Source organism: Malania oleifera, chromosome 3, assembly GCF_029873635.1.
Source record: "Malania oleifera isolate guangnan ecotype guangnan chromosome 3, ASM2987363v1, whole genome shotgun sequence".
NCBI lineage: Eukaryota > Viridiplantae > Streptophyta > Magnoliopsida > Santalales > Ximeniaceae > Malania > Malania oleifera.
The window spans coordinates 98550670-98575056 of record NC_080419.1 but is presented as its reverse complement, the minus strand read 5'-3'; the positions used below and the strand labels follow the sequence as shown (position 1 = coordinate 98575056).

Below are 24387 nucleotides of genomic sequence, written 5' to 3'. Positions count from 1 at the left end.
TTTTATGCACTTTAAATTAAAATCAAATTTAAATGATCATATGAACTTAAATATAATTTATATATATATATATATATATATTTATATACATAAATTTGAAAAAATAATAATAAAGTCAATTACAAAACATTTTTACTATTTTCCAATTATCTTGTCCGATAAAAATTTATTGTAAAATAAGATCCAAAAGTAAAACAACTAGATAAAATAAGTACAATAAATTTTATTTTTATTATAGTACTTTTTTAATGTGTATTATTTTTAATTTTACTATTTTAATATGTATTAGTTTTATAAATATTAACCACATAAGTTGTCCACTTCTAATTTTTTATTTCATTTCTGATTTTTTATTTTTTTTTTTATCTAATTTTTTACGATGATGCCAAACTGCCCCCAACATTTAACCATCCTGTTTCCTTTTTATACATAAAATATAAGAAGACCATTTATACACTTGCACATTTCGCATGTAAGGATGAAAGACGATCGTAATGAATGGAATCGAATTTCCTGGAAAATGTAATTCATCCTGATGGTCGATGTGCTCCACAAAAATTCAGGAACAGTTGGGAAGTACAATCCACAACTAGGAAGGAAGTGCAGATTTCTGTAGTTAAGGTTTCTAGTGCCTTTGCCATTCCGGCAATGCAGTTCAAGGCAGCCGCAGCACCAATCATAGAAAGACGATGGATACCAGGAACAAGACAATGGATGGTATATATGCCAATAGAAAACTGAAACATATAATTTTATAAAAACATTGCAGCACTACAAAAGGTCAACAGAAGGTGAGCAGCAACTTGGGAGTTCGAAGTACATGGGATACAAAGCAAGCAAGCAGTACCAGCAACAGATGACAAGAACAGTAGTAACAAGAAGATAAGCCGAAGTTTGAATCCAAAAATTAAAACAGAAGGGGCCAACAGAAAACCCAAAATACGCAGCACTTGATAGAGAGTGAAAAGCCAATTCCTCAGAAAGCCTTAGCAGCCATTTTGTGGGGGCATGAAATTCTAGAATTACTTCCAGAGCTTAACAATCTTATCATGACTGGCGGAAGCAACCAATCCTGTCACAGTCGATACAGCCAAGGCGGCGATCAATCCTTCATGCGCTGAAAGTGTCATCGTCTTGTTCTCGGTCATGTTCCAAAGCTCCAAAGACTAACAAACAACCAATGTGTCAGACAAATACCAAGCTGGTGTAATGGATTAGAACATCCTAATGTATTTTTTCTGCTCAATAAATTACTTTAATTAACGCCCACAGAACAGAAAATATAGGAGCCAACTAAACAAACTGGTAATAGAGAAACAAGACAATGCCAGCAAAACCACCAAAACACTTTCTTCTTTCCCTAAGACCCCGTTTGAAACTTAAAAAATATTAGGGAAAGGAAAAGAAAATATCAAGAAACCCACATTTTCATGTTTGATTATCAAGAAAAGTGAGTAAGAAAATAAAAATTATAAAAAAATCTATGAACAAAAAATTAATTTCACACATCATTGATATTTAGTTTTTCCTAATTTTTGGTCATACTAAAACAAACTTTTCATTTTTTATAATATTTTACATATAAGGAAAATATAAGGAAAAATAAGTTTTCTCATTAGCTTATTTTCCTTTTCTTTCCCCAAACAAAATCCTTAATCCAAACGAACCCTAAGGCTCCACTGGGGACTCAAAAAACACATAGGAAAGTTCAGGAAAATATCAAGAAATTCACATTTTTATGTTTCGTTAGCAAGGAAAATGAAAAGAAAAAATAAAAAATACACCAAATATATAAACAATATTTTGATTCTATACATCATTAATATTTGACTTTTTCATATTTTTAATCATATTAAAATAAATTTTCATTTTCAATACTGTTAATATAGAAGGAAAATATAATAGAAAATGAGTTTCTCCTTGTCCTTTCCTTACCCCAAGTAAAATTTTTTATCCAAACACATCCTAAGGGAAAAAGAAACACACCAGCTATCCTCATCTAATTGTCAAAATAATACAACCTCATTGCATTTGCAGGACCAGAGAGATTACAATAATACGCAAAGGTAATAAGCAGTGAAAGACAATAGAATAAATGTCTAGAAACATCCTGTCGATTCTTAAGAAAAATTTCAATCATCTGAAGTACAAGGAAAAACTCAATAGGACCAAAACTCAAAACTTATAAATCCCAATATTTTACTCTAGATCCATTAATTGATATATACAAACAATTTATTTACCGTAAACTCTTTTAACCATATTTGGGAACTTGGGATTTGAACCTTGGATTTGGACTTGTGTTTTAATCAAAATACAATATAAAATTGTATTGAAATTCATCTAAATTCGCACAAATTCAAATCCAAGGCCTGAAACATATGCCCCAAAACAGCCTCCAAATGCTCAAATCATAGAAATTTCCATTTATGGGAAATAAAAACCTCTAAACATAGGGATGCAGCAACCCATGCACCACTGAGGCCGTGTTCAACTTCAATACAATGTGTTATTCCTATTTTTACTAATATAAACAAGCACCAAATGGCATCAGTAGCATTCTGGTTGGCAATTTCTAAGAGGAATTGTAGCTGACAATAAATAAATAGATGCAGAAGGCACAAATAATAAAGCAGTTGTGACTTACTTGATAACAGCCAATGACCAACAATGAAGAATATGTAGGATGGAAAACACATGAGTGAAATTTGTTTCCATTACAGCTCAAATCGTGAATGCACTCTCCTTCACCCCCTGGTCCAAGTTTCCAGACTCTGACAGAGTCCTCACTGACAGATGCTAAAAACTCACCAGACGGAGCCCAACACACAGAATGGACTGGTTTTGTATGTCCCTACAAAATGCACAAGAGGTCAGTCCTTCCCAGTTGACAAGAACAGAAAAAATGAAAAATAAAATAAAATAACATTTTGCAACTACAAAACAATCCCAAATTCTACTACTACGAGCATAATATGATTTCCATGATCATCCTGTTGTAAACAATATTTTGTAGACACTTTCACCCTTATGATCATGAGGTCTTTTATTTTTTTTTAATTTCACCTGTCTCTTGATTAGTTCAACCCAAGTATCCAATTCATCATGATCCAAACAAGTTCAGCTCACAAAAATGCAAAGATACCTAACAAAGATGCAACGCAAGAGGAGGTAATCAAGACTAAACACGCCTCTTATCTTCACTTGAAAAAAAATAAAAATAAAAAAATAAGCAAAAAGAAACACAAAAAAGACCCATAAAAGAAAAAACTTTCAAATCTCTAAATTGTCAATGGTCAAAATTTGTTGACTGTAAACCCTCCTAAAGGAAAATGGAAACACTAAGGACTCATTTAGTTGTGGAAAATAGTTTTTATTTTCCATTATAATTTTCTAAAAAAACTACAAAAAGTGAACAAGCAATTTTGGCACTATTTCCAAGTGAAAATAGTTTTAATTTATATTTCTAATTTTTCAAATAATTACAAAAAAGGCACCTTGTTTTCCAATTTTTAAAATATATATAGAAAAGTTGGAAAAAAAAATTATTATTTTTCTAGATTTCTAACTCTAATTTTACAAATGGGGATTTTGGACTTTAATTTGTGTGGATCAAAGTATTGGGTTTCTTATAAATTCACACAAATCCAAATTCAAGCCCCAAAATCCAAGATTCCAAATATTACCTTGATAAAATTTGAAAATTTGAAAAACAAGTTGTTTTTTCTGTGATTATTTTAAAATCTAAAAAAAATTTAAAAGTTGTTTTGCAAATTTAAACAAACTCTTACTTTCTATCTTTTTAATAGAAATCTTGAAAAATTTAAAAATAAGCTAAATTTTTTATAATTCTTTGGAAAACAAAAAATTGGAAATTGGAAAATGTTTTCCACTACTAAACGGGCCCTAAACCTCTCAATTTCTTGAAATTTGAAAGCATGTAAGGAACCCCTCCATTTTCATGATGAAACTCCTAAGCAACAGGCCTTAGCATGCCCCTCCACAATACATTATAACCTTCCCCCTTCTAATTTTTCCATCCTAAAGGCATGAAAAGAGGGCACCAGATTCTCCAACAGCTCTGACAACTATTGTCATAAATAATGGCCTCCAAGACGATGACTCCACAACGAAGTAAATGATATCAGTAATCAACAGCCAACACCTCTTGTTTGTTGTTAGCTCCTAATCCACACTAGAGTACCTAGTTTGAATAGATATACATCATTGACCTGCTCATCTTTCCAAAAGAAGATAGTGCTACCAATCTATATCAAAGTTTTAACATCTGAAAATAAGTCTTTCCAAACATCGGTTATGTGCTTCTAGAGAACAACAATTAAAGGGCTTCTAAAGCCGAGACCAACATTTCACTGATGTAGGATGGTTCTAAGTAGCCCTAGTCCTACGGTTGACCCTCTTTGTAGCGCGCACACAATATCACAATCTATGAGAAGAATTGAATTAACAAAACATGAACATCACAAACATATTCTAATGATCACAAGTTATTGAGATTTTGAAAACATATATGATTTGGTTCAAAGCCCTTAGTTGATCATTTCATTCAAGTAATCAAGTTCACTTTAAAAGATGTTATATTAGAAGTCTTAGATCACAAGTCCTAACGTACAAATCAAATATCCCTAAGCATGGTACTAGCAAGCATGTTCATGTTGAAAATCTAGGAAGATTCAAGGAGAATGAACAAAGTTTTTCAATCAAGGCTTCGGGTAGAGTTTCAAGGCTTACAAGGTACTTTTAGGGGCTGTTTTAGATGGTCACAAGCAAGGAATTGAAACGAGCTTACCAAAAGGTTCGTAATGTCAAACAACAAGACACACGAGTACTCGATCGCACCACGAACAAGCTTGTTGATCCTTAGGAATCTTGAGACAAGAATGAATCTTGAGGTGGTTGTGGCTGTGAGTTATGAAAGAGGTGTGGGTGTGTAGTGTTGATGATGACATTGATGTTATTGTGGTCTCTCACCACCCAATCTGCAAGGAGATGGAACGTAGCTTCACACTACTCACTCACAAGGAGAGGAACAAGATTCACAAGTTCAAGAAAAAGCTTCTTTTTTTTAATTGATAATGCAAGATGCCTTTTACAATACAAGTGATGGCATATTTATAGCCTTACATGCACATGACTTGCACATGGCTTCTTAAAAGATTAAAGAAAATACAAAAGTAAAATAAAACATTTAAAACATAGGTAATGAGGTTCCTAGGAAATAGTTTGTCATAGGAAATAAGTGCTTACGAACTAGAATAATTATGATAGTGAAGTCTAGGAACTTAAAATGAAACAAATGCTTCTTGAAAACCCAAGACTCTTTGACTTGCAAGCTATCATCCTCTTTCCAAGCTAGCTTCTAAGAGAACCTTCAATTGCTGCAAATAAAGTTCACATCAATGGTGGACTTCGGGTGGTCGTCCACGTGTCACAATATCCACAAAAGATACTCGAGGTGCACATTGATCCCCATCACTCACCCACCCACTCCTAACTACAACTTATTTGGATTCAACCTTCCCCAAAGATGATATTTTCCTAGCATGAAGTGCCAAAGCTGCTGAGCTACAAGAGCCAAAGTTGGAATCTAATGCCCACAAACCTTTATTTTTATTTTTCAATGGAAAAATTATAATCCAAATTCTTTTTTATAATTGAAGAATGCTATAAATTAGAGAAAGATGTAAAATGAGGTGGATAAGGCATCCTATGGGAAGTTGGGTGAATGGGAGGTAATTAGGTACCATTCAAGAATGCAATATTTTCAATGATATCCTTTCATTCATGGACAAAGGAAACAATGAGAAGGAAGGTGATGACAACTTCCCCTAGAAAAAGGAATAGCATGGCTATTCAAGGTACAAAACATTTCTTTGCAAGTTGTTAAAAGGAAGTGGCTCTATGTTCTATTTTTCTCTGATTGAATGTTCTTACTGCAACAATATTGACACCATTAGATGTGAAGAATGCCTTCCTACATTGTGATCTTCAAGGAGGTATATGCGGAGCAACCACCTCGATTTGTTGCTGAGGAAGTCACAATTAGTGCACTGCCTCAAAAAATCTTCGTACGGCCTCGAGCAATCTCCCAAATGGACTAGTCAATTAAGTGCCATAATACTTGAGTTTGGTCCTCAGTTGTGAGTAGAAGATCACTCTATATTTTATCGTCATAATGCTTCTAATAGGATTCTACTCATTGTGTATATGGGTGATGCCAAGGTATCTAGCACCTGACATAGGCTATTGTATCAAATGAATATCCCCAAAATTTTTGGAGTGGTGTGCTTACTACTTGCTCTCTAAATAGTAAAATGTCATCCTCTGTCCTTGGTGGTAAAATCCTATATTAAGTTATCTTCCCAAAAGCTCCTTTGTTCTCACTCCCTCCTCATATACTTGGTTGTGCGTCACTATGTCCTTTGTCCATCAATTAAGTTGGATCCTCATGCTATGAAGTGTATTTCTCTAGGCTACTGAAGTACTCAAAAGGGACATCAATGTTACAGCCCTACTTTACATCAATTCTTTGTCTGTGCTGATGTCAACTTCTTTGAGTCTACACCATACTATTATGATTCCTTGTGTCATGCTCATCTTCATCAAGGTATTCAGCACCTAACATACGCTATTGTATCAAATGAATATCCCCAAAATTTTCAATCTGATGTGCTCACTACTTGCTCTCTGCATAGTACAATGTCATCCTTTATCCTTGGTGGTAAAATTTTATGTTAAGCTATCTTCCCAAAGGCTCCTTTGTTCTCACTTCCTCCTTATATACTTGGTTGTGCGTCACTATGTCCTTTGTCCATCAGTTAAGTTAGATCCTCGTGCTATCAACTGTATTCCTCTGGGCTACTATAGTACTCAAACGGGAAATCAATCTTATAGGCCTAATTTACATCAATTCTTTGTTTGTGCTGATGTCAACTTCTTTGAGTCTACACCATACTACTATGATTCATCTTATAGCCCTAATTTACATCAATTCTTTGTTTGTGCTGAGGTCAACTTCTTTGAGTCTATACAATACTATTATGATTCCTTGCGTCTTGCTCATCTCCATAAGTCCCTTCTCTACCTAACCTTCTAGATCTTAACGCATTTATCTCCACCCAATTCTTATGCATCTTCACCTGGTTTTAATAGGTAAATGCACTTGTACCTAGCACCCAATCTCAAATCTTGTTTGCTATGATTTTGGTCACTTATATAATACCATTTTGTTAGTACTTTTTCTTGTGTTGCTTTTTCAAAAATATATTTCTGAAGCCCTATCCCATTATGAATGTTGGACAGCCTCACAGCGATGTTGAAGAGATGCACACATCACTATCTCATCCGCCTAATAAGTCTATTGTTTGTTTTTGTTGCAAGTGTATATATCATGAGTCAATCTAGATGGTTGCATGCTCATTTGAAGGCCTATCACTATTAGAATGCCAACTCGAGAAATTGTTGTAGGGTCAAAAGATATCTCTCAAAGCATTGTTTGGTTGATTCACTGTTGCAGTAGTTGAGTTTGGTCTTCAGGGGTACGCAATAGACCACTCTTTATTTTATCATCATACTACTTTTGGTAGGATTCTACTCATTGTGTATATGGATGATATTGTGAATATTAGTGATGATGATAAAAAAATCTAGCACCTGATGCATTTTCTACAAACTAAATTACAAACCAAGGGTTTAGGGCCATTTAAATACATCTTGGGCAATGAAGTATATCAATCTCCTATGGAGATCATCTTGCCACAAAAAAAGTATGTTCTAAAGCTTTTAATTGAAACGAGGCTATTTGGATCCAGACTTGTTCTGCATTGGATCCTAATTGCAAGTTAGTGTCTAAAGCAGGTGATTTGTTAGATAACCAACCAAGATATCAGAGATTTTTTCGGAAGTTGAACCATCTTATAGTACTCGACCAGATGTATCTTTAGTGCATAACTATTGTGGGATAGTTTCTCAATTTTCAGAGAACAAATCCTTGGGAAGCAATCATCTATATCTTTAAATACTTTAAAGGAGGGGACTGGTAGAGATATCCTATAACAGGATAAGGATCACACTCAAGTTCAAGGATATGCACATGCAGCTTGGGCTAGGTCACCTTCCAATAAAATATCCACAACCAAATATTGTATTTTTCTTGGTGGTAATTTGGCAACCTAAATTTTGGAGAAGAAACAAATGGCGATGGCCCAATTGAGTGTTGTGTTAAAAGTTTTGAGTCATAGTCCTCACAACATATGAGCTTATTTGGCTAAAGAACATGGTAAAAGAACTTGGTTTTCCACATTCTCAATCTATGGAGTTGACGTGAGATAATCAAGAAGTCATTCATGTTGCCAACTACCCAATTTCCCATGAGCATACAAAAACATTGAAGTTGATTGGTGAAGAGAGAATATCACAAAATCATATTACAACAACTAAAGTGAAGTCTGGATTCCAACTTGTTGATTTATTTATTGAAGTCTTGGGAGGTGCTAAACTTAAATCCACTAGTAACAAGAGGAGCATTTGATATCTATGTTCCATCTTAAGGGGGAGTGTTACTAGTTGCGTGTGCTGTTTAGTATCATTGTTGTGTGTATTGTTGTGTTAGTAAGCCTGACTTCGTACATTAGTAAGTTTAATATGGTCATTGTAATGTATTTGGCATATATTATAAAATGAGGAGAGACCTATTATTGTTATTAGGCCTTCCAAGTTATCCAATTCTTCAACAAGTTATTTATAGTATTTGAGATGACACTATCATTTACAATGCGGGGGTGTAGTGTCTTAGGATACTATTTTGCAGCTTTTGTGAGGATTTCAGTTCTTAGAATACATCTAGGGAAAAGCATAATCAAGGGTATTAATATAGGCAGGATAGGGTGCTAGAGTTTATTTCTTTTGTAGCTTCTTGCCGTGTTTAGATTGGCCTTTTGTTTACCAAGGGGTTCCTTTTGGGCGGGGAAGGAAATACTGATCTTTTTTACCTTTTTGGGACCTTGTGGTGGCAAAGACGGCGAATTGTTTAGATGGGTAGATTGGCCTTTTCTATTTAGCTGAACATATTGCTCTAATTCAATCTTATCTTTCTATTGTCCCTTTGTAACTATTTGTCATTTTTAAGATTATAGAATTCCTAGGGTAAGCTAAGAAGGTTTAGAAAGTGATGATAAATTTACTTTGGTCAAGGGTGGGAGAGAAGGTCAAAAAAGCAGGGGGATCATTTGGTTAGTTGGGAGGTTGTGAGTAGGTATAAGGAGGAATGTGGTTTGAAATTTGGTAATTTGATGTTCTAAAAGCATGAACCTTTTGGGCAAATGGTTATGGTGGTTCCACTTAGGGGACATTAGGTTTGCGGAATCTTTTGACATTCCTAGGAATGATGCCCATGGCATCTCATTCCACATTTGATTGGACATGGGAATCCTATGTTGCGGGTATCTTAGCATTTCTAGGAATGAAAGATTCCAACAAAACATAGGCATCTCATTCATCCTATCCCATGGGTGTGTTTCATTGCAATCTCATTCCCAAGGAATCAACAAATTGCCCTTGTTATTTTAGCGAGTTGGACAATAATGCCCCTATAATCTAGTATTATTACACTCTATTAGTGTATTTAAAATAATAACTCATTAATAAAATGAAAGTAATATTATTATTGCATTCTGATAATGTAATCTAATTATTAATATTTAGACACCATATTACCTCTATTATTTCACTATTTGGATTTTTTAAGTGTTAGCTTTTTTATATAAAAAATAATAATAATAATTATGATTGTTTATAATTTTATGACATGGATTTAGTTAAGTGCATATTCTTCGTAATTTTTTTTGGGTTAAAAGTATAATTATTCTTCATATATTGGGTAACACATGTCAAGGGTATAATGGTCATCTTTTTGAAATGCCCGCTAGGATTCCCATGTTCAACCAAATATTGACATGGGAATTTTGTATACATTCCTGGCCAAACTAAAATATTCCCATGGAGTAGGCACCCCGTTCCAAGGAATGAAATCCCCTTAGAGGTAAACACCCTATGGCACGAAGTTACTAAAGTAAATTTGGTTTGCATGAATGGTTGGGATGCTAATATAGAGCTTAGATCCTCATCACACTCGTACCTTTAGAGCTTAAAAACAAGTTCAAAGGTCACCCAAAAACACAAAAGTCGCAGGAAACTTCCAAGACAGCGCTGCATTCTTCAAAATATCAATAATCCTTCAATATTTTGCAAAACCAACACCATACCTAATCAGAAAACCCCCTGAAATGTGGCTAGGTGAAATTTCAACACCAAAGGACCAACCACAGGCCCCCACATGTCGGCCAATCTCCAAAACTTTTCAAGAAGTTTCTTTCAATTTCATCCTGAATGCTTTAAATCCTTTGATAGACCATAACATCAAGTTGTTCTCATTGGTCATGTATATTGGTCAAAGATCCAACCTTTTTGTATTGTTCACTTGTGTTAATTCATTAGTTGTTCTTTGGAGCTATTAAGGTGATTGGTTGGTCCCTTGTGGCAGTGGCAGTGGCAGTGGCAGTGCATGTAGGCTAATTTTTACAGGCTATGGGAAAGCTATGTCCATTTGTTGGTGACTTGTTCATGGTTGAGTTGATGATTAGCCTTATTTGTGATCGTTTTGCTGTATAGGAAGTTCACCTTATTTGTTGTTGACTCGTTGGTTTAGTTTGTGAGTGTTTGGATGAAGTTGAATCCCAAAAGTATGTTCCCTTCATCACTATTACTGATAACAACCAAATAGTTGGATGGAGAGAATTATGTTCAGTGGTCTGAGGCTGTTAAGATCTATTTGACAGGCTTACGGAAATTTTGAACACTTGTTCCAATCTGAGCTCTCCAATGATAAAAGGAAAGAAGCTGGTGTTGCAAAGTTAGAGACGGAAGTGAGAAGTGGAAAAGAAGAGAACAGGGGAAGAAAAAGAAACAAAAAGAAAATAAGAAAGAGAAAGGAGGCGGTGGCAATTTCCTGGAGTTACGTACAGCTCCAAGTCTGCCCTCTTAAACATTAATAATAAAAAAGCTTGAAAGACAAAAATAACCCTACTTACACAACATAATTATTAAAATAGCCTATTTCTTCTAACACTCACCCTCAAGCTGGAGGTGTATAAATATCAACTAACCCCAAATTGTTACAACCATTACACAAGGTAGGCTTAAATAAAGCCTTCGTGGAAACATCACCTAACTAATTCATAGATTATTAGATTTCACAAGTGGAGTCCTTACAACCTCCTTCAACATAGCATGCCTCACAAAATGATAGACAACTTCAAAGTGTTTTGTCCTCTCATAAGACACTGAACTTCTAGCAATATAAATGACATATTGATTATCATAAACATATCAATGGGCTTCTTGACCAAGAATCTCATCTTTGACATAAGAACTTCAACCACATAAGCTCACTCACAATATGAATCATAGCTCGATATTCTGCTTCAGCACTAATCTAGTTATAGTAGTTTGTTTCCTACTACGCTAAGTAACAAGATTACCTCCCACAAATGTATAGTATCTAATAGCGGACCTTCGATCATCAATTGAGCCAACCCAATCTGCATCAGAGTATCCCATGATCTAACAATTTCTTTGACACTTGTACATCAAACCTCTACCAAGAGAGCCTTTGAGATACGTTGGAATCCTACAAACAGCATCCTAGTGTGGTTGTTAGGAATATGTCAGGTTTAGTGACAATCAAGTAGATCAACTTACCAACCAATTGCCTATATCGATGTTTATCTTCAAATTTTGGTCCAACATCCCTATGCAGCTTCACATTGGGATCCACACGAGTATCAACCGATTTAGCACCCAGCATACCAATCTCACTTAGTAAGTCCAAGGTGTATATTCGTTGAGATAAATCCAACCCTTTGTAACACCATACAATCTCAATACCAAGAAAGTAGCGTAGAGTACCCAAGTCCTTGATTTGAAATTTGTCTTGAAGCCACTACTTGACATCTACAATCCCACTTTGGTCACTGCTAGTGATAATGTTGATATCATGTACATAAACCTCTAGAAGCACCACACCTATCTCTTTTCGTCAAAAAAGGTCGAATGATTTGAGTAGCACTAAATGAAACCAAATGCAAAGACAGCCTCACTAAACTTGTCAAACCAAGCTCAAGGAGATTACTTAAGACCATAAATGGCCTTACACAACCTACATACCTTACCATCCTCCCCATGAGCAACATATCTAGAAGATTCCTCCATGTATACATCTTTCTACAGACCTTCATACAAGAAGAAATTCTTCACATCCAATTGGTATTAGGCCCATTCAAAATTAGCTACCAACAAGATCAATACACGAACAGAATTGAGTCTAGCAACTAGAGAGAAGATCTCAAAATAATCAATACAATATGTTTAAGCATACCCCTTGGCAACCAATCAAGCCTTAAGCCATTCAATAAAGCCATCACAAAGATATTAGACGAAGTAGATCCAATGACACCTAACCAATCCCATGTCTCCCGAGTGGCCAAGGTATCCATTTCTACATCCATTGCATGCCTCCAACCATAGTTAGCAAGCGCTTCAATATATTAAGAAGGGATAGAGACAAAGGTCATTGACAAGGCAAAATAATGCATATGACTAGGCAGGTGTTGAACAAAAACAAAATGAAGCAAATGACGACTATTTCGTACATGTTTGAGCACCTATCCATTGTGCAATCGCCAAATCAAACTGGGAGAGATCTCCAAAACTTGAAGTCGAAACAATGGAGGGAAAAAGAGGCAACAACATGGTGGTAGCAACGTCTTTGCTTGTTTTCCGTCATTCATAGACCATTAATTGTTTCTTTGGATCAATAACTAATGGATTTGGAGGAGAATCAAGATTTTTTCTAGAGGGGCAAGGGTTGGGATTGGAGGATCAATGCACGAGGGGAAGCTAGAAATCATTGATGGACTCAAAATGTATTCTTCCAATGAGGACCTAGCACTAGATAAATAAGGTGTCCACTCAAAAAAGGTAACATCTACAGTAACATATTTCTTCCAAGTGTAGGGATCATAACATCTATATCTATATCCTTTATGTGTTCTCAAGTAGCCAACAAAAACATATTTAATAGCACGAGGAGAGAATTTTTCCTAATCTGTACATGGAACATGAAAAACACATGCACCCAAAGACGCAAGGCATAATAAAGAACATGGATTTTTTTTTATACACGATAGAGAAGGGAATTTGTCCCTATAGAACACTGGAATGCATCCTATTAAGCAAAAAACAAGTTGTGAGAGGAGAATCGAACCAAATGAATTTAGGAACATTTATATGGAAGAGTAGAGGTCGTACTATGTCAAGTAAATGTCTATTTCTTCATTTAGCTACTCCATTTTGCTAAGGGGTATGTACATATGATGTTTGATGAATACTTCCTTTGGCCAAGGAAAAAGCCTAAAGCTCATGTTGAACAAATTCAAGAGCATTATCAAACCAAAAAATTTGAATACTAATGTCAATTTCTATCCTCATAGAACCGATTAAATACATTAAGAAATTCATACCTGTCTTTTAACAGATAGATCTGTCATACGTGAAAAAGCATCCACAAAAGACGAAAATATTGATGACTCATCAAATTCTTGACTATAAATGGACCCCAAATATTTGAATCAATAAGTAAAAACAATGATTTACAACGAGACTCAACTCTCGATGGAAAGGATGTCCTAGTATGTTTTCCTAATTGATATGCAGAACACTCAAAATGGGAAATAGACTTGAGCGTAGGAAAATTTTGATACAATTTTTGAAGGGATGGATGACCCAAACAAGCAGGCCATTGATCTAAAGAAACGCCACAGGTAGAAATTGAAGCAATATGACAAGAACCGGATCTACCACCACCACCATCGAAACAGTGTAGACCATCCTCCACCACCCCTCCACCAATCCTCCTCTTTTTCTAGAGATCCTGAATAACACAATGAGAAGGAAAGAAGGTCACAAAACAATTACGTGATTTAGTTAATTGACTAATTGAAAACGGGTTCAAGGGAATAGGTACATATAACACAAAAGGTAGAGGAATAGAAGGAAATGAAAGAATATTGCCACAACCAGACACTAGCGTAATCGAACCATCGTGTCACGGTCCGCCTTTTTCACACCGTTGTGAAGGGCCGTGCGGCGCTAGCTAAAGCACTCTTGCTTAACTAGCCAGCCTTTTGTTTACCAACATTCATCCACGGAACACTTTCATTAACATTCAATCAGATAGCAGCGGAAATAATAATCAATTCATGAAAGCCGTGGCAACCAAGCAGTAAATATTGAAGCAAACGTAATTCATTAATAAATCCTCCGTTGACATGTTGTACTTAGCGAGGGAGGCAAGTAGGCTAAGCACGTTGACAATTGCTAGTGAGTTTTACAATGATTGATGAACACTCACCCTCCCCTAAAGAGCTTTCTAGGCCATTCTCACTCTAGCACTAGGAAACATCAAAGTGACCGAGGAGTCATACTGCCTTATTTGGCTTACAATGAAAGAAATACTAGAAAATAACCCTACACTAGTATTTACATGATGGAAACCCATCCCAAACACACGAGATAAGCGGTCATAGGCAAGCATAATGCCCTGAACAAGCTTAGCCCGTGACATTCTCCCCCACTTATGCGGTCGACGTCCTCGTAGACTTTTGGCGGTAAGTACACTTCAAATTTGTCCACGAACAGTTGAATATCTTCCGCAGAAATCCAGCTGATTTCTTTGTCATTAAGGCATTTCCACTCCACTAGGAACTTCTGCCGCTTCTTCCTTGAGGATATGAACATTCTGTTTGCAAGGATCTCTTCAACATCATGTCTGTCAGGTGGCACTGTCTTCAACTCTACGCTGTTTGACTGACTCCTGCTCAGGTTGTTGGTGTTGGCGTTGAATGGCTTGAGGCAATCGGCATGAAATTGCGGTCTTCTCTCCTGTTCTGCCCATTTCTTCATCTGCTTAGAAGCTTTCTCCAGATAGGCTTGGGCAAAGTTTGCATTCTGTCTCCCTTCACTGGTGAAGATGTACGCCTTAGGACTCTTTCGTCTGTACGGCTCGCCCACTGTGTGAGGTAACAGCGGCAGCTGGTCTATAACAAGCACAAAAGGGCTCTTGTTGGTTGTTGAGCGCCTTTGGGCGTTGTCACAGAATGGAGCCACATCAAGTAGTTGCACGCCATTCTTCTGGTTGTCGTTGACAAAATGGCACAAGTACTCATCTAGCAGCTCTCTGAATCTCTTCATCTGTCCGTCTGTCTGTGGATGATAACTCGAAGAGATGTCAAGATGTGACCTGAATATCCTGAAAAACTCTGTTAAGAAGTTGTCAGTGAACATTAAATCTTGATCACAAATAATAACTTGGGGAAAACCCCAAAGTTTCACAATAGTCACAAGGAACAATTGTGTCGTCCCCTCTGCCGAACAGTACTTTGGTGCGGCCATGAAAGTACCATACTTCTTCCGCTCCCCCTTGTCTTGTTGGCAAATGAGACAAGTTTTGGTATAATCAACCACATCATCCCGCGTGTGCGGCCAATAATACCTTCCCAGTAGTCCTGTCATTGGAGTCATTCTCCGCGAATACCCCTTAACGAACTTCCTGCAGTAACTAGTAAGGCCAAGAAAGGAACGCAACTCCTTCACTGTTGTGGGGATCTTCCGTTCTTGAATCATCCTTACCTTCTCCATACCCCTCCGGATACGACCTTGTTCAACGACTTGACCAAGGAATTTGTTGCTCCACCGAGCGAAAGAGAAATTCTCCTTCTTCAAATTCAGACTGTTTCCCTTCAGCCTGTCGAACACCTTCCGTAGATGCTCTTCATGTTTCCTCTGAAACAACACCGATACTCCCAACGGTGTTTTGGAAGGGCGAATACATCCCGCTTCCACTTCATCAAGTTGCTTCCCCAACTCTACTATCTCTCTAGGCGCAATCCAACATGGCCTTTTAGCAGGTGGTTTCACTCCTGATAACAACTCGATCTCTTGCTCCACAGTCCGTCGTGAAGGCAAATTTTGAGGCAGCTTATCCGGCAACACCTCCTTATCCTCATCCAATACCGCTTGGATGGTCGTAGGCTCCAGCTCTTGGCCTACTTCTTTGTCTACCACCACCGTGGCTAGACGTGTCTGCTCACCCTGACCCAATCCTTCATTGAGTTGTATGGCTGAAAGGGACTTCCCTTCGTCTCCTTTCGTTGCAACGACTTGCACCATGCACGAGTGATCTCCCATCAGACACAGGGAACCAGCCGAAGGCATCAGCACTGCCCTCGTCCCCATTAGGAACTCTGTTCCTAGAATGACTGGATAGTCATCCAATGGAACTGCTGTGAAATTCGCATGACCTTCCCACTGTCCAAGCTTTATAGCCACTTGCTTGGCTACTCCCAGAGTAGGCTGGGCTACAGAGTTAACTGCTTTCACGCGTCCTGTATCCTTCTCTAAGGATAAGTTGAGTCTTCCTGCTTCCAACTGCGAAACAAAATTATGAGTAGCCCCCGTATCCACCATAGCGCGAGTACTCTTCCCATTTATCCTCAAGTCCACAAACATTAACCCTTTTGCTCGTGTAACTTTCGGTATTTTGGCCTGCTTTTCCAATGCGTTCACTAACCGCACTGAACCCACCCTCGGGGCGTCATCCTCTTCCCCATCGTCTTCCACTGCCTGTTCTGCAATAGAAGCCTGTAAGGCATTAAGTGATGCTTTGTGAGGGCACTCAAAAACTCTATGAGGACCTCGACACAAGAAACACTCAATTTTACTCTTCCCCTTTCCATTGGGTGTGTTGAACCCTCGAGACGACGAAGCTTCTTGTGAGGTTGATGAATTAGGGTCGGCTCCCCCACTCTTGGGTTTGCCATTCTTGAAAGACTTTCCACCGTTTCCCTCTCCGCCAAACCGTTTGGACGAAGTGGTCTCATCACCAGCGTAGTCTGTCAAGCGTTCTGCAGCCGCTTGTGCAGTTGACAAGTCTTGAACCCTTTGTCTATGAAGTTCAGTTCTTGCCCACGGTTTCATCCCCTCTAGAAAATAGAACAACTTGTCCTTCTCCGACATATCCCGAATATCCAACATTAAAGCAGAAAATTGTTTCACATAGTCACTGATTGAACCCGTATGCTTGAGATCTCTCAGTTTTCTCCTTGCATTATACTCAACATTTTCAGGAAAAAATTGGGCCTTGAGCTCTCTCCTCAAGTCTGCCCAACTATCAATCACACAGCTTCCATTTTCAATTTCTCTGTACTTGGTACGCCACCACAGTTTGGCATCACCAACCAAGTACATGGTTGCAGTATCCACCTTTGCCTGTTCTGAGGCCATCCTCACGACGCGAAAGTACTGCTCCACATCAAACAAGAAGTTCTCTAACTCCTTGGCATCTCGGGCACCCCCATACGTCCTGGGTTCTGGCACCTTGGTTTTGCTAACTCCCGGAGTGTTGGAGTTCCCCATAGCAAGAACCATCACATTTACCTTTGCATCCAGATCTGCCATCCGGGCTTGCAAAGTTTCCACCGTGTGGCGAAAGTCCTCTGACATGTCGCCTATCAAACCTGCTTGATGTTTTTGTGATCCCCTCACTTCATCAACAAGTTCTCTCATCTGGGCCACCTCCGCGGCCATAGTGTTGGTTGACTCTTCAACCTGTGCTTCCAGCACGCTGATCCTCTCAGCATTGTTTGGTGCCATGGTCACTTACCAAAGCTTTCCAAACCCAACAACGAAGGCAAACGAATTCACGTAGCAACTCAACCTTGGGCTCTCACCAAGTGTCACCGACTTGGGCTCTGATACCAAATGTCACGGTCCGCCTTTTTCACACCGTTGTGAAGGGCCGTGCGGCGCTAGCTAAAGCACTCTTGCTTAACTAGCCAGCCTTTTGTTTACCAACATTCATCCATGGAACACTTTCATTAACATTCAATCAGATAGCAGCGGAAATAATAATCAATTCATGAAAGCCGTGGCAACCAAGCAGTAAATATTGAAGCAAACGTAATTCATTAATAAATCCTCCGTTGACATGTTGTACTTAGCGAGGGAGGCAAGTAGGCTAAGCACGTTGACAATTGCTAGTGAGTTTTACAATGATTGATGAACACTCACCCTCCCCTAAAGAGCTTTCTAGGCCATTCTCACTCTAGCACTAGGAAACATCAAAGTGACCGAGGAGTCATACTGCCTTATTTGGCTTACAATGAAAGAAATACTAGAAAATAACCCTACACTAGTATTTACATGATGGAAACCCATCCCAAACACACGAGATAAGCGGTCATAGGCAAGCATAATGCCCTGAACAAGCTTAGCCCGTGACACATCGGCAAGAGTAACCTTCGAGTATAAAGTAGTAGGTCTTATGCATTGAAATAAATTAGGACTACCTGTCATATAAAAGGAGGCACTAGAGTCAGTAGCCCATGGTGAGGAGGATGAAGAGGCAAGAAGCCCGATTGTACTTGAATGGGCCACGGTAGCACTAGATGTAGAAGATTGGGTTTGAAGTTGAATCATGTGGAGTAAATTGCTATACTCCTCTAGAGACACGATAGATGATGCATTTAACTACCTAGTGGAATGGTTAAGTCCACTAGAAGTGTCAATCGTAGAATCACCTTTGGTAAGAGATTTATTGGCCCAAGTTGGTTTCCCATGGAGATCACAACATCAGTCAATAATATGATTGCCCTTGCCGCAATATGTGCAAATGCTTGAATTGCCACGACGAACTCCTTGTCGTGATTCGCCATTTTTTCCACGACTGCCAACCAAACCTTATCTCATCCTTTAACACTTCCCCAACCATGATTAAAAGTACTACTAACCATGGCTAAATTATCATGTGAAGAAGCCTGAGAAGAAGACCGAAAGCCATCTTCGGTAATCCTTTGGATTCTAGCATATGCTTCATTCATAGATGGAATGGATTCATCGGCAAGAATATGATCATGGATGTGTTGAAGCTTGGAGTTAATCCAACTAAAAACTTAGCAGCCAAGAACTCTGCCCATTGCCTCTTAATCATCTTAGTGTCAGAACTAATTGGTTGACAAATGTTGAGTTCCTCCTATATACCTTTTAGAGTTCTATAATACTCACTAATAGGTTTACCTTCTTGGTCATATTTTGAAAACTTCTCATATAGGTCAAAAACATGAGTTGGATTTTTATCTTGTGAGAAGCTTTCAAAGAGATCTTCCCATACGGCCTTCGCTGTTTTATGAAACATCACGTTCACAGCAATGTGGCTCCATGCTAGTCCACAGCCCACAGCCCACACAAGCAATATCTCATTCTCTTTCATCCAATCTTCATAATCCTTGGAGTCTAGAGACAAAGGAAAATGCAACAAATATTTAGACTTTTCTTTCACTTTTAATATACACGTGTACTGCTGGAGACCATAGCAGGTAGTTGGAGGATCCAACCAATTTGATGGGTGTGATCTGTATGTTAACAGTATAAGATGAAGCTCTCTTTGTAGAGGCCATCAAAATCAACCCCAATATGCTACAATAAGTGCACACCTGTGCTGGAATGAACAACACAGCAACAATGCAAAATGAGGCAGCAGACACAAGCACAGAGCAGAACTTCAATCGGCTGCTTTAACTACAGAACATAAGTTACAACATCCTGCGAGAAATTACTTGACCATGTGGAAGTGGGCAGCCAGAACAAGCACCGTGCAGGCAATTGATAAACAAACTGGCAGCACAGCATGATGGCTGGCAGCAACTAGAACTGGGTTCCAGCAAGAGCAAGAAATTAAATCTTTGAACACCAATAAAAAACATCAGAAACTGATACAAGATTGCAGCAATCAATCACGAATAGACAGCATAACCATGCTACAACCAACCAGCAAAACACCAGCACAGCAACGGAAGATAGCAGAAACAAGCATAACTTCACATCAGCAAATCACCATGAACACACACAGCATCCTGCCAGGGGTGCTGCACAGCAAAACCAAGATAAAAAGTGACCTCAAACAACACCAAACCAACCAGAAACCATATTTGAGAGCTGATTAGGGGAAGATAAGAAAGAAAATGAAAAACAGAGTATCAAGGGGAAAACTCAGAAAAATCAGTCTGACAAGACTAATGCTCTGATCCCATGTTGTAAAGCTGGAGACGGAGGTGAGAACAAAAGAAAAGAAGAGGGGGAAAAAAGAGAAGACGAAGAAAGAAGGAGAAAGGAGTCGGCAGTTTCCTGGAGTTACATTCAGCTTCAGCTCTGCCCTTTATATAATAATAATAATAATAATAATAATAATAATAATAATAATAAAATCTTGAAAGACTAAAAACCCCTACTTATACCATATAATTAATAAAATAGCCTATTTCTTCTAACACGTGGATTTAGGATGACGCACTTACCGTTTCCCTCTTATAGAAGTCGAAGAAACCCCAAATTCCATGAATGTGCATGCATCTGGATGTATGCAAGGGGATTTGGGATTATGCAAGACCCTATATTACAGGTATGTACAATCTATCCCTGGAATACTTTCAAATACAACAACGAGATAGGGGTGTCGTAGAGTACTTTGTAGAGATAAAGTGTATACATGAGGAGCTTAACATCATGTAACCCACAATTGCTCATGTTCACGAGATGCAAAAGCAGGAGCAAATGACAGTCTTTAGGTTCTAGCGGGTTGGAACCCGAGTTTTAAGAAGTTCAGTCCCAAATTATTGGTAATGCAAAGATTCCATCCATTGCCAATGTTTATTCTCGTGTACTTCATGCTTCCTCCAACACACATTCCCTAGCCCTTGCATCTAGTGTTTCAACCCCTGGTTCTTACGAGGATTACCATCAATTTTTTAGATAATAAGAGGATTACCATTGCCACACAGGGTAATTTTAGTTTTCAACCAAACAATCGCAAAAAAGTTCTTGAGGCGGGAGAACGAGGCAGAGGCCCTCCTTGCAAGTGCACTCACTGTTGATTGTTAGTAGGATAGACAACAAACTTACCATAAATTGTTCTACATTTATTTAGGAAACAAATATGTCCAACCTACCATAAATTGTTGTATAGTTATTGAGGAAACAGATCTGTAAATATCTTCCCTAAATTAGGGGTCAAAGCTTAATGTTAGGAGATGCTGTAATTAGGATGCTTAATGTTAGGAGGAGCTGTAATTAGGAGATATTGTAATTAAGGAATATATTGTAATTAGGGAAAATGACTTCTATATAAGAAAAGGACCACTTGATTGAGGGTCATCGAGCGAATCTGTCATGGTACCAGAGCCACTCTCTGAATCAACCTTGTCTTTGGTCCAATTTTCGTGGTTCTAGGCTCTGGTTTTCTGGTTTCTTGGGTGTGGGTTCTAGTTTGCAGTTTTTTGGTGAATTTCGAGAGATTCTAGTTATGGCTAACAACTCCAACTAAGAAGTCTTTCAAACTCAGTTAACAGGGAAGAATTAAGCTGCCTGGAAGTTTCAGTTTCAACTTTTTGTCACGGGAAAGGACTTGTGGGGTCATGTTGATGGGAGTGATCCAGCACCTACCGATCCTACGAAGTTGGTTCAATCAAAAGTTAAAGATGCTCGTGTGAGGACTTGGATTCTTCGGTCAGTTGATCCACTGCTCATACTCAATTTAAGGCATTACAAGACGACTAAATTGATGTGGGGGTACTTGAAAAAGGTCTATCATCAAGATCATTCCGCCCGGCGATTTCAGTTGGAAACTGAACTTGCTGCCTATTCCCAAGGTACACTCTCTGTTCAGGAATATTTCTGTGGTTTTCAGAATCTTTGGGCTGAGTTTTCCGACATTGTGTATGCCAACGTGTCGGCCGAGTCTCTCTCTACTGTTCAAGCAGTCCATGAAGGTAGCAAAAGAGACCAATTTTTAATGAAACTAAGGACAGAATTCGGGTATATTCGCTCCAACCCGATGCACAGGGATCCTTCACCATCTCTTGAGGTGTGTTTTGGAGCACTTCTTCGAGAGGAACAACGTCTTCTTACTCAATCTTCACTTCCGCAAGAGAATGTTGTCGCATACGCTGCTGAAGTCAAGGGGATGGGTCGAGACATGCATACGGTTCAGTGCTACAGTTGCAAAGATTATGGGCATATTGCTGCCCATAATCAGAAAAAACAGAAGGGGCACATAATCAAAGAATGCCCAACACGTCCTCAAAACCGACCTGTGAATGCTTATCATGCTACTGCTACTGGCCACACTTCAGATGGGGTAACCAACACTCAAAATCTCACTCCAGTGTCACCTTCCACTGCTGCTACACCTGCCTTTACACCATAAATGGTGTAGAAAATAATTGTATAGGCATTTTCCGCTTTAGCGCTGCAAGGTAAGGGTATTATACCCTCTCAATCTTGGTTTGTAGATTCCGCCGCATCCAATCACATGACCAGTTCTCCTGATATGCTTAGCAATGTTCGCAAGTACACTGGTTCTTCTAACATTCAAGTTGCTAATGGCCATCTTTTACCGATTACTGGGGTTGGTGATATCACATCATCACTTACTAATATTTTTGTATCACCTGGGCTTTCTACGAGTCTTATCTCGGTTGGACAATTAGTGGATGATAATTATAATGTTCAGTTTTCTCATGACGGTTGTCTTGTGCAAGATACGGTGTCGGGAAGGACAATAGCGAAGGGGCCTAAAGTTGGGAGACTTTTTTCCATTATACTTTTCCATTCCTAGTATCATTTCTTTGGCTTGTACTACTGTTTCCAATAATTGTGAAGTATGGCACAAACATTTAAACCATCCAAACAATGTTGTTTTATCTCATTTGCTCAATTATGGTTTGTTGGGGAAAAGAAAAATAGATTCTTCTTTGCGTAATGCTTTGTCTTTTGATTGTTCTGCATGTAAAATCGGGAAAAGTAAGATTCTTCCTTTCCCTTCTTCCGGGAGTAGGGCAAAGAATTGCTTTGACCTAGTTCATAGTGATGCATAGGGCATTACTCCTGCTATTTCTCATGCTCATTATAAATATTTTGTGGCATTCATAGATGACTATAGTCGGTATACTTGGGTATATTTTCCGCACTATAAATCTGAAGTCTTTGCTGTTTTCAAATCGTTTCTAGCATATGTTGAGAATCAATTTACCACTAGCATTAAGACTTTACGATCCAATTCTGGTGGAGAATATATGTCTCATGAATTTCTTGAGTTTCTTCGTCACAAAGGAATTGTTTCTCACCACTCGTGTCCTTGTACGCCTCAACAGAATGGAGTGGCTGAGCGCAAAAATCGACTTTTGTTAGATATTGCTAGGACCTTGTTGCTTCCATCTTTTGTTCCTCCTAAATTTTGGGTTGAAACTTTACCTACAGCAGTATATTTGATTAATAGGTTGCCTTCTAAAGTGCTAAATTTCAGCTCCCCATACTATCGTCTGCATAAACAGCACCCTAGCTTTCTTGATTTACACACTTTTGGTTGTGTCTGTTTTGTGCATCTACCTCCACATCAACGTCACAAACTCTTTGCACAATCCGTGAAATGTGCCTTTATGGGATATAACTTATCACAAAAAGGATTTGTGTGCTATGATGCTTCTTCCAATAAATTTCATATATCTCGTAATGTCGTTTGCTTTGAGCATCAATGTTTATTTCCTAGTCCTCTAACATCATCTCTTGCAGTTTCTGTTCTTCCTCACTTTGATGATTTGATATGCCCTCTTGAACGCTTCAAGCCTAGTTCTGTTTATGAACGTCGTCGGCCAACTCTACCCCTTCCTGAGTCTGATCCGCAACCTGATCCTAATCCCGTTTTGCATCCTCCTTAAAGATCTGGCCGTGCTTCTCATCTACCGGATAGGTATGGTTTCCCTCATACCTCCTTCACAACTACCTTATCAACTATGTCAATTCCTAATTCCTACTCACAAGCTAATAAACATGAGTGTTGGAGAAAGGCTTTGCAAGAACTTCAAGCTCTTCAAGAAAATCGGACTCGGGACATGGTCCCTTGTCCTATCATATCAAGCTAATTGGGTGTAAAGTGGGTTTTTTCTGTGAAACTTCGGCCTGATGGGTCTGTGGACCGTTATAAGGCTTGTTTGGTTGCCCTTGGTAACCGCCAAGTGTATGGGGTTGACCATGAGGAGACCTTTGCTCCTATCACTAAAATGAGCACTATGTACTATTATTGCCATTGCAACCTCTCAGGGACAGTCCCTTTTCCAGATGGGTGTGAAGAACGCATTTCTTAAGGGTGATTTATAGGAAGATGTTTACATGACACCTCCTCCTTGCCTCTGCTCGTCGTCA

General features: G+C 38.5%; 1 protein-coding gene across 15 annotated transcripts in view; it reads right to left on the bottom strand.

Annotated features, from left to right (window-relative positions):
* Positions 1-724: 724 nt before the first annotated feature.
* Positions 725-24387, bottom strand: part of LOC131150781 (transcriptional corepressor LEUNIG) — a 74780-nt gene continuing 51117 nt past the window's right edge. For all 15 annotated transcript variants that reach the window (XM_058101730.1, XM_058101727.1, XM_058101725.1 and 12 more), the window contains 2 exons: positions 2648-2854; positions 725-1166 (listed from right to left, as the gene is read on the bottom strand). In XM_058101730.1, the coding sequence (XP_057957713.1) occupies positions 1023-1166; positions 2648-2854 (351 nt within the window). In that variant the 3' untranslated portion in view covers positions 725-1022. The remainder of the gene's footprint in view (positions 1167-2647; positions 2855-24387) is intronic.